General features: G+C 39.8%; 2 protein-coding genes across 2 annotated transcripts in view; one reads left to right on the top strand and one right to left on the bottom strand.

Moving 5' to 3' along the window:
• LOC109473910 (WD repeat-containing protein 97-like) overlaps positions 1 to 4,314 on the bottom strand; it is a 24,622-nt gene extending 20,308 nt beyond the window's left edge. Inside the window, 8 exon segments of the mRNA XM_019774061.1 lie at positions 335 to 497; positions 754 to 809; positions 1,057 to 1,124; positions 1,549 to 1,701; positions 2,049 to 2,106; positions 2,233 to 2,291; positions 2,663 to 2,815; positions 3,826 to 4,314. Of these exon segments, the coding sequence (XP_019629620.1) occupies positions 335 to 497; positions 754 to 809; positions 1,057 to 1,124; positions 1,549 to 1,701; positions 2,049 to 2,106; positions 2,233 to 2,291; positions 2,663 to 2,815; positions 3,826 to 4,206 (1,091 nt within the window). The 5' untranslated portion in view covers positions 4,207 to 4,314.
• Positions 4,315 to 5,816: 1,502 nt separating this feature from the next.
• The window catches only part of LOC109473859, a 69,971-nt gene continuing 63,705 nt past the window's right edge, over positions 5,817 to 12,082 (top strand). Inside the window, exon 1 of the mRNA XM_019773972.1 lies at positions 5,817 to 5,890. The gene's annotated coding sequence lies outside the window, so the exon portion shown is untranslated. The remainder of the gene's footprint in view (positions 5,891 to 12,082) is intronic.

The following is a 12,082-nucleotide window of genomic DNA, read 5'->3' as shown; positions in this document are numbered from 1 at the left end:
TGAATAGCAAAGTTCTTTGATCACAACCATTTATTTTTTACGAGAGGACGTTTCGATGACCGTCTGTCATCTTCATCAGGGCAATTCTGACTGGTTTGCTGTGTACTGACGCTAGAACCAAGTAACAATGCACTGTGAGCCATGTAAAACCTTTAGCGCACTACGCACCAAGTAACATCTACATGTAGCGTCAGTGCACAGTAAACCAGTCAGAATTGCCCTGATGAAGATGACAGACGGTCATTGAAACATCGGCTTGTAAAAAATAAATGGTTATGATCAAAGAACTTTGCTATTCAATACAACATGCAGTCATGATGTGGAAGCTACTGACTTGTCGACTTCATCACACGTCTCCAGACTCCAGACGCGGATGGTACAGTCCTGTGATGATGAGATGATGAAGGGTCCGTACGGGTACACCACCAGGTCTGTGATCGCTCCCGTGTGTCCCACAAACACCATCCGCAGGCCCCAGTTATCATCCCACACTTTCACTGTCAAGTACAAGGACAACATCAGTAACAGGTCTTACCAATTATACTAGGTTAGTTGAAGACAATGGGAGTTTTTTAAGGTTATTTCTAAATCTACTGGTATATTACGTAAGTCATGTAAATAAGCATATGACTTGGAATTCTGACTTCTAAACTTAAAGGTTCATTTTTTCCTTAATCAATCTCAGAACAGTTATCAAACAGCAGTCTTGAGTCCTGATAGAATTTTGAATTCAAGTAGGGACTGTATGCTTACCTGAACCATCCTTTGATGCTGTTACTAGGTTCTTGAGTGGATTGAAGAACAACAAGCTGAAAAGAGGCGCAAGAAAAAAAATCAGGTTACCCTTTGGGATTACAAAACTTACTGAAACTTTGGTCTGAAACTAAATAACTATCCAATGAACTTCTAATTAACTCATAGAAATTGTAGTTGACCTGATGTAAATCAGGATTTGGGGAGAAAAAGAAACAGTGAGAATAAATATAAGAAACAGAATGTTTTCTCTATTCTGAAGTGCAACCTAAGAAACCTTCAAGCTTCAGAGCTCAACCTTACCTGGTGATATTTCTGGCATGTAAATCTCGTCTGTAGCAGAGCATCTGGCACTGATACAAATTAAAAACCTGCAAAAACAAAACCCAGAACTCAAACAAAAATAAAACTATGCCAACCAAGGAAATAAAACATAAACATAATAATCATAATATTATGACAGTTGTGTTTAGTATCTTGAAAAGCATACTGATGTTTCACAGAATACCAACGCAAGAAAAAACAAAACCATACCAACGAAGCATATTAAAAAAATCAGACTACACTTCTGTAGAGTTAAAAGTTATGCTTTTTTTTACTGTTGGGTATTATTGTCTTTGGGCCACACCAATTTGATTTGTTGGTTCTCAGATTTTTTTAGACAAAATATAAAGCAACAGGGCGGAAAAAAAAGTCAACATATCAGACTGGTTTGTAATTCAAACAATAAATTGCAAACTTTTAATCAAACCACTGCATTAATAGATGGAAAAACTGTAAGAAAGTGTAACTCACAGCTACAGCTGTTCCACAGACAGCGTAACATCTCTGCTGTCTGCTTGCTGTGTCCTCCAGGGCCAGGTGTGTGAAGACGTCCTGAGATGTCAGCCCCTCCGTCACAACCTTCCTCTGTATCAGGTACCTGTTACAGTACCTAAAGCACCAGCACTGTGGAGGGACATGATTATTATTATTATTATTATGATTATTATGTTATTATGTTACATATTGTTTTTGCTCTGTTTTTGCTCTGTTTCTTCTTCTTCCGTTCCAAACAATCACCTGGTCAATGACCTGAACCAGACATTTGTCACCATGGTAACTAATATTGGGTTACACCATGTTGCAATTTTATAGTAGGAGGGATTTAGACTGTTGTCACTGTATATGTGAATGTGTGAGTGAGAATTAATTAATTTAGAAGTAGCAGAGACCATTTAATATGTGTCAAGAAAATGTCTGACTTACAGAATATCAGAACCAGCAAAGTGACAAACTGAGGATGTTTGACTTACCATAATGTGCCCCACTCCTGCTGTGACCACCTCATTGGTGTTCTCATTGTATGTCAAGCTAGAAAACAAAAAGAAAAGATACAAATTTCTCCAGTGTTCTTACAAGGACAAGCTTATACAATATTACACCAAATCAACAATTTTCTTAATTTTAGAAAGGTATAAGGGTTTTTTTAATACTTACCATTTTATTTGGTATGGCGACTGTGCACACGAGAGAAATTCAAACTCAGCATTCAGCAGCTGTAAGGCAATGAGAACATCACAACATGATATACATGTACATGTACATTGTACTTCCATGTATACTGTATACCGCAATCCTTTTGTTCGCCATCATCAAAGCTTGCCCTTTTGTTAATACATGTATTGCAAATCATGATCAACAGCATGCTTACTGGTAGTACTAGTGCTGTATACCTAAACCCACATTTAGGTTCTGGTCGGCACTCGTAAGTACGGACCTAAACCCAGTAGGTAGTACTTAAATTTTTACTGCCGTATGCAATGTTCTACTCCGCTACCAATTAGACTATTGGTAGGGCTAACTTGTAAAGGTGTGTTGCACCATCCACTCTACCGGCTTCAGTGAACATTGTAGGTTCAAATCTCACCTTGAACTCATCGTCCCCTGCCCAGGTGACATACTGGTCCACCTTGCTGCAGTACAGAAGTCTGTCCACCTGTTCGTCCAGGTAAACACTGTACTTCTTCCTGCCGTCCAGGTGGAACACGTGGATGGACTCAGTGTCCACACTCAGGTACTCCTGTGGAAAACATGGTGAAAATGTGATTCAGTCCATTTTAGCATCCTCAAAAAACTAATCTTGCAAGTTGTTGGTCATTATAGAAACAACAGGTCTAGTGCTGTGTACCTAAACCCACATTTAGGTTCAGGTCCGGATTCAATTTCAGAGGTTTAGGTTCAGTTCCGGGCCCATGGGATATACAAAATTGCATGTTGGCAACCTCACAGTGTTGTTTGGGCAAAACTGTGGCCACATAACATGGAGGCGGACACTTGACGATGCCCGATGGCAATGTTTTCTAAATTTTGCAGCACAGATTTTGCAATCTATGGATGGTTTTAGGTGGTATGGAAAGAAAAGGGGTATGTGACATGTTTTTTTTTTTGTAATAAGTCCGTAATCGGTTCTTGACTTTTAGGTTTTTTTGGACTTGAACCTAAACATGTTTACAAGTCTTGAACCAGTCCAGCGAACAGGTACACAGCACTAAACAGGTCTGATTCATTATAATGTGTTCTTCTTTGATTTGCACTCAGCATTTAGGAGACTAAGGAGAGGAATTAGAAAAAAATATGGTACACACAACACTACCAATGTGGACTAGCCACCTGTTGTAGTGACCCTGTATGGCCCAAGGGCCATAGATGCAGATGGGCACCACCCCTATATGCCAAAACATGTGGGAGGGAGTTTTTAACATAACCTTTGCACCTAATAACTGAATAAGAGAGCATTCTTTTGAATTTTTTTTTATTTCTTTGCTTTTGTTTGCATTTATAACTGAGGTGGAAAGGGCCTTGCCTCCTGTACAGGCTCCAGGATGGGTGGGAATTTTGATATAGCGTTTTGAAGAGTTTTTAATGCGTTATTTTAATAGCCGGCCATCCTACAACCAGCTGCCGAGAGAAGGTTCCATTCCACCCAAAACTCTTCAAAACGCTGTATCAAAATTCCCACCCACCCTGGAGCCTGCACAGGAGGCTAGGCAGGGCCATGGAAGAGTTCTAGCGCAGCTACAAGATTCTCACCTGCGTGTTTTTGTTGTAAATGACATGTTGGATGAACTCATCGTGGTTGAGTTTCCTGACGGGATGCATGCCGTGTTGGATGGCGACAGTCTTCATGTCCGCCTTCTTCACAGCCTCGATCCCCATCTTGATGGAGTCCCTCAGGAGTTTCCAGTACATCCTGGCCTTCTCCCTGTCCAGTTCAGGATCCCGCTTTCTGCCACCAGGTGTGGAGAGTCCGCTCACGGTGCTCATGAAGGTCCGTTCCCGCTTCATGCTGCTGAGGTCCCGGTCGCTCAGATCCGTCATGAACGTTCTTTCGCGGGACTCGTACGCGGAATCGCGTCCCCCGCGTTCAGACGCGGTGATGGTGCTGCCGCGTGTCCTGGGCATGTCATCCATGGCGGATTTTTTTTCCTTGTTCCTCGGGATATGAGTAAGACTTGTTGCTGTACTTAGATTAGATGCTGGATAAGATGGAAATGCATCGATGATACAAATTCATGTTGATCATCTGTTCAAGAGGACAACAACAGTACTAGTCAGGATCAAGTCTTCCAGTAACAACAACAAGTGTTCCATAGATGTAGATGTCACAATGCAGAAACCTTTTTTCAAAAAGGAGAAAAAAAATTCAAATTCTTAAGAATTTTATGAAATATTTTCACCCAGTTAACGTTGGTTGTTACAGTTCTAAACTGTATACCCCCGTAGGACACAACTTGCTTTTACATTATGACTTGTTTGTTTACAAATCATGTGCCCACACATTTCAAAATGTCGTAGACATACACATCTTCGAGACGTAAAATATTACGTATATGAACGTACTAATACCCACAAACACAGAACTAACCCCTGTAGAATTTGGTAAACTTGTGCAAAACGCACAGTAAACTGTCAAAAAGTCAACAGAGGAAGAAGTATAAATTATTTAAAAGCACAACAAAACTGCTGTAAAGGTTTCTAGTCGTTTCCCCCCCATGCCTTTTCCCCCCCATGTCAGTCTGGTCATCTCCCTGTTAGTGGTTATGACTCCTAAAGTTATTTTTTTCAATCTAAGATAAAATTATGTTACTATAAGTGTTTACATGTGATGTCGTTGTTGCATACTACTTTCTTTTATGTTGACTACCGTTTTGCCTGGTGTTAGCACAGCGCCAGATGCAGTGACAAGTTATACATAAAGATTGAAAACATTGAAACGTAAACATCTATGATTTAAAATATTTCAAACATAAACGTCTCTGACTTAAACATTTAAACACAAGCAAGCAGTTGCTGAAATCTCCAACTTGACACCGCACCTGGGCTGTGTTAGTGGTGGGGGAACCTGGCATCCCCGCCCGCCGCAGTGAAACTGACGGCTTGTTAGTCTGTAAAATTCTATGAAACTGGGGAAAAACTACAACAAAAGTACAGATATCACACTAACTATCACATGTAAACAGTTATAGTAACCTACGTTTATCTTAGATTTTAAAAATAACTTTAGGAGTCATAACAACTGACAGGGAAATGACCAGACTGACATGGGGGGGAAAAGGCATGGGGGGGAAACGACCTGCTACCGCTGTGGTTTGACCTATATATTTTATGTCGAAAAGCAAGAAATGACGCATAGTAATTCAGCAACAAATGAACTCCAAGAAATCTATAACACGCTATCTCTTGGTGCAATAACTTGTATCTGCTAAAGAAAGCCGTAATATTGTATAAAACAAGGGAAAGTTTGAAGTTACCTTTGCAAAGTTTGCTTCCGCCGCCATGTTGTTTGTCACCATGGCGTCCGTGGCATCATGGGAAGTTTACCTCATCACTCAAACTCATGAAAAAGTAATGCACTCATTAAACATTAATGATAAATTTTATGGCTTTTCCTCATCACCTTATCATTTATGATATATATCGTTTCATTTTTGAGTAAATGTTATCAAGTAAATTTGTCGTAATTTTTCCAGTGAAAGTGATAAGTTTCCGCACTATTTTCTCTGTTTCCCCAGCACCGGTGACCGCGTAGGAGTACAGGTCACGGGTGTGCTGTCAGGCACTTCCGGTATGCGGGGAAGATGCAGTGATTTCAGCGGTGAGTCTTGCCTTCATTTTACCGGCAATTTCCCTTCCCCCGGGCGCTCCGACGTTCTCGGCGAGGAAACGTCTCGCTTCTTGCTCGACACTGGAAAGTAGCCGACGCCGTAATTAGCTTGCTAATATCTCCGGGAGGTTGTCGGTGGGGTTCTCCGTACACCTGTTACGGCATGGCGGAGGTACCTGTGTTATCCCGCACTGCAGCGTTTTCGAACCATGCACCATTTCGCTTGTTCAGCTGTACACTTTAGTGTAAACATGCTGCCGTAACGTACGGTTTCTGGTTAGGGTTCATGTGTCAAAGTGCCCGTGTCAGTGTAGCACGGCCTAGCTGTAAGCATCAAGGCGAAACCGCCGATGTTTTGGCCCAGAAAACATGCGTTTGTGTCCGTGGTGAGAAGATTATGCCGGTTGGTCCGTCATTTGCATGAAATCAATATTTGATGGGACACACCCTCTCAGCACCTTGCCCTTGCAGCTATCCGGCACAGCAGGGAAGGGGGGGGGGGCATACCCTGTGATATTTCATACCACCTGTTCGTATGCCTTAGCTGTACAATGTACTGGTAATATTCCTGCTGTCAGTTTGCATCACATGTAGTTTATACGGGACCGTTTATACATGTACGTGTTTGCTTGTAACATCTGTGTCCATAATATCACCAGGGTCCATAATATCGCCACCTTGAGAAACAGTGTGCTTAAAGATATTTTTACTGCAACATACTTTTGGTATGCACTCCTTCACACATGAAATGTACATACCTAGGGTATGTTGCAGTAAAAATATCTTTAAGCACACTTTTTCTCAAGGTGGCGATATTATGGACCCTGGTGATATTATGGACACAGATATTACAGATAGTATGGTAACGTATTGTCAAACACTGACTCACACAGTCACAGTATAGGATCAGAATCAATCAATCAATCAATCAATTACATTGATCAGTCAATTAATCAATCAATCAATCAAACAGAAGGTTGCAAAAGAAGACGGGGCATACCCTGTGATATTTCCATACCACCTGTTTGTATGCCTTAGCTGTACAATGTAATGGTAATATCTCTGCTGTCAGTTTGCATCACATGTAGTTAATACGCGTTTGCTTGCAGTACTGAAAGTACATTACCTATATTGACTAACACAGTCACAGTATAAGTTCAGAATCAATCAATCAATGAAATTGATAGGTCAATTGATCAGTACCACCTGTTTGTATGCCTTAGCTGTACAATGTAATGGTAATATTTCGGCTGTCAGTTTGCAATACATGTGATGTAGTTACTAGTACACTTTTGCTTGAAGTACTGATCATAGCATAGGTTTAGAATCAATCAATCAATCAATCAATCAATCAGTCAATTTTAGTACCATCTGTTTGTATGCCTTAGCTGTACAATGTAATGGTAATATTTCGGCTGTCAGTTTGCAATACATGTGATGTAGTTACTAGTACACGTTTGCTTAAAGTACTGATAGCACATTACCTGTATGGTCAAACTCTGACTCACACAGTCACAGCATAGGTTTAGAATCAATCAATCAATCAATCAGTCAATTTTAGTACCACCTGTTTGTATGCCTTAGCTGTACAATGTAATGGTAATATTTCGGCTGTCAGTTTGCATCACATGTACATTTGTAGTTATGTGTTTGCTTGAAGTACTGATAGCACATTACATGTATTGTCAAACTCTGGGTCATACAGTCACAGCATAGGTTTAGAATCAATCAATCAATGAAATAGATAGGTCAATCAATTAATCAATCAAATAGAACCTTGGAAAAGCATAATAGCACTAGGTACATTTTTGTAACATTAAACCATGGAGGTACAACACAAACTCTGGCTCACACAGTCACAGCATAGGTTCAGAATCAATCAATCAATGAATTGATAGATCAATCAATTAATCAATCAAAATAGAATCTTCCAAAATCATAGCATTAGGTACATTTTGTGACATTAAACCATTGGGGTATTCTCCCAGTCTGAACAGTATATATATATAGAATACAACACGGGGTATTCCGTATCGCCCGAGGTACCAGCCCGACCGCGCGTCGGATCGCCCGACGGCCGAAGGCCGGAGGGAGATCCGATCCGCGGGAGGGCTGGGACCGAGGGTGATGCGGAATACACCGTGTTGTATTTTATTTATGTCATACCGACCCACGAAAACACGCCTTTCAATGCGAAATGAGCAAAAATTTGGTGTCCCTAATCCCAAAAAAACGCAACAATCAATTCCAACGTCCGAATTTTGCATTCGAATTTTCGAAAGCGGTGCAAGCGGTTAGGCCGAAACGCGTTCGAATCGTTCTATGGAACATTTGGAATGACCGGGCCGTACGCGTTAAGAACCCCCGGGCTGTACCGCTAGTTATCACACGGGCCGGAACACCCGTATCGAACGTAATCGCGGCCCAGGTAGGACATAAATATAGTTTATTTACCTTCCCCATTAGAGGTACAAATGTATTTACAAATGTAAGGTATTTGTTATGGTGACAGGTAGCGCTTTTGTATGTACAAGAAAAGAAACATGAGCAATATAAGCAGTCAACATTTTACCAGTAAAGAGAATAAAAATACACATGCCTTTTTTTTTAATTTGAAGCAACAGCAAAGACAACATACAAATGTTGCAAAACACAGGATGCCTTTAATTATGAATAATAATTTCATGAGATGTTCTGCCTAACGTATGATGTGTTATAATGTGGTCATAAAAAGGAGTACAATTATGATTTGTTATGGTACATTCAGCAAGCCATGATTTTTGATTGAATTACTTTGAATAGCTAAGGAATACCATGGCGATACCAAAATTGAATTAAATCAAGTGGGTATCAAGGCTGGCTTGGCATGTTAATTGTCATCCTGTCAATGCTCAGATAGAACTGTACCAGCCATTAGAAATATGATACATGTGCGTGTGTGCCATCAAACGCATCTTCTACAGTGTTAGAAATACCCATCTGCAGTCTGCATTTTGCAGAGACATTTTCAATATCGCAGAAGAAAAATTAAGCAACCAGCAACTTTGCAGACTGAAAAAAAATCAGGATAGGGGTTCAATGGTGTTTAAGAGCTTTTGTGTTTTGTACTAGTAACGTTACTGACTCTATGATATACGAGTAATTTTGCATGTATTTTTCAAGTTGCATGTAAAATGCTTACCAACATGCAATTTTGAATATGCCATGGTTTAGATTTGGACTTTTAAGTGTGTATTTGCAGAAAGTATTACCGAATTTCAGAACAAAATTGTGACATTCTGCAATATTTCAGAACACGAAAAAAAGTATTTCTACCACTTTTCTGTGATATGCTATAATTTTGACCCCTCATGCTGTCTTTCAACCAGCATAGGGGTGTTTTGGGATGGAGAAACTTCATAAATCTTGCAAAAAATGAAAATATCACTTTAGAATGAAGCTATAGCAAAGGGAAAACCTTTAAGTTAATTTCACAAAATCTGTTCCTCATTAAACAAGAAATAGTGTCTCAGGGGGTTATGAGTTTCAATCAAAATATTTCGGCTAGATGTGCGATTTGCGCCACGAAAGTTGCTCTTCTGTACTTGACCCCTATGCTATGAAAAAATCCTGGCTAGAATCCTGCCACCCTGTACAGTTCTTCTATTCTGCCTGTAGTGTTATCCTCCCATGGTAGTATTATGATTTATCTCCTGCCAGTCAGTAACAATTTGATAACAGTAACTTTTTTTTAGGTCAACAACCTCAGATGCCATGTGATTCAAATATTTTCAATTTCCTGTTGCAGTTCCATGATGAATACTGAATCCCCCATCTCTCTCCAACCAATCTCCTCAATCAAGGATCTGTCCCAGGTTTCATTCATCATAAGTCATGAAAATATAGTGATATACTAGTATATATAGTGATATATTACTAGTAAATATAGTGATATACTAGTAAATATAGTGATACTAGTATAATAGACAGTTACTTCAGATATATCATAAGAGCTGACTTTTTGCTGAAATATAGACTAATCTACAATGTAATTACTCCGTGAAGAAGGTATCCCTCCAGCAGGAGTATTGTGGTCAGTCAGTTTTTCGTGTTCGCAGCTAAAACACAAGGTTCCTTTCGTTTAATCGGCATATAATTTTATACGTGGTCTGCAGGCATGCCCGTGATGATGCATAATTTTTACTTTTACCATAGCTGTTTTTGCGGTCAATGTAATATTTCAGAAGCATCCCTACATTTAAAAGGCATTTTGGACTGGCTGCAAAAAATGTTGTTTTGAATAGCGGGGGAGGGGGTTGTGATAATCCTTCAGGCAGATACGAAGGGGGGTCGTTAATTAGAAACAGCTGTTTTGTCGCCCGTTGGAAGGTATGGGGGCTAGATTTGATAATTAACACATCTCCAGTGCAGTGAACTGATATATAAATTAAATCAATTTGCCCTGCAATGAAGATCAAAGGTGATGAGATAACCACAGATATCACACACAGTAAGGGATGGTGATAACACAAAGAACCGATAAATAAAATCAATTTGCCCTGCAATGAAGATGTTGGTCAAAGGTGATGAGATAACCACAGATATCACACAGTAAGGGATGATGATAACACAAAGAACCGATAAATAAGATCAATCTGCCCTGCAATGAAGATGTTGGTCAAAGGTGATGAGATAACCACAGATATCACACAGTAAGGGATGGTGATAACACAAAGAACCGATAAATAAGATCAATCTGCCCTGCAATGAAGATGTTGGTCAAAGGTGATGAGATAACCACAGATATCACACAGTAAGGGATGATTATAACACAAAGAACTGATAAATAAAATCAATTTGCCCTGCAATGAAGATGTTGGCCAAAGGTGATGCGATAACCACAGATATCACACAGTAAGGGATGGTGATAATAGTAACCGATAAATAAAATCAATTTGCCCTGCAATGAAGATGTTGGTCAAAGGTGATGAGATAACCACAGATATCACACAGTAAAGGATGGTGATAACACAAAGCCAATGTGTGTGGCCATTGCTGTAATGTTATATGAAGGGTGGTGCTGATAGAATGCATCACGGTAGAGACACGTCTTTGAAGTGTGCATAATTGATTGGCGTAGACAGACCGGGGATCGCCTGGGACATAACGGATCCCGGTGTCAGGGCATCCTTATCCCATCAACGGCACCCTGCATCAGCTTAGAGGAAAAACAGATGGATTATGGAAACAAATAGAATAAATCAGACTGTTGAATCATCACTGTTAGTATTGACTGGTGTACAGTGTTGTTCTTACCGGTATCCAATGTGATTTTAGAGCAGCAAAACTGGAAATATTCTGAATAAGGCAATCTTTATGATATTGACACATACTGCTTCACATTAGCACTTTTCAATCAGTATTTCATACTTTAGGTATTTAAAACTGCAGTAACAAGCCACAAGATGAGTCCTTTATTTTATGGGTACATTGTAGTACCCTAAAAATCAGCCAAGGGTCCTTCCAGTAACCATTTTCTGTCAGAATTTTGGGTATTTGTGCTCCATTGGGATAGTGTGGTTTCAACTCAGTATGTAGATAAGTGACTAGAATATTGACTTTGAAAAATTGGGCTTCCAAGCCCTAAAAGTAAAAACTGCACTGGGCGCCTTTAAGGCCACTCGAAATTACATTCTTGGTTCTCACATCTGCCTGCTTTATTTCTTTCTGATTAGATAGTAGTATGTGGATTATACGGTACTATTCAGATTCTGAATCAACCCAAAAATGCTAATATTTTTGTACCAACAATTGAAGGAAAAAAGTCCTTGAATGTCTTCTGTAGTGATCTGAATAAAAGTTTAAAACTCATTGAATACAAAATGTATAGACCAGCCTCATATGTTGTAACTTCTATCATGGTAGCATTTTGGGCTATCACAGCACAAAAATGTTAAAAACCAACAAGTCTAATTGGTATGGCCTAATGGTATAATTATCCATTGTAGTCTGCCGAGCTAGCTGGAAAATTCTCCCACACATTATTGGTACACTACGTCTTGTCATCATCGGCAAATAGCTGTAACATGCATATGGTCCAGCTATTATTGACATAATTGTCAGGGCTGGGCTCTATAATGGAGATTTGTTGGCAGGTCGCCCGTCTATTCTTCTGTCCAGTGCCAATCTGTTTGGGTTGATCGT

The sequence above is a fragment of the Branchiostoma belcheri genome, unplaced genomic scaffold (genome assembly GCF_001625305.1).
Source record: "Branchiostoma belcheri isolate BF01 breed outbred unplaced genomic scaffold, Haploidv18h27 scaffold3, whole genome shotgun sequence".
NCBI lineage: Eukaryota > Metazoa > Chordata > Leptocardii > Amphioxiformes > Branchiostomatidae > Branchiostoma > Branchiostoma belcheri.
This window is presented reverse-complemented; position numbering and strand designations above follow the sequence as displayed.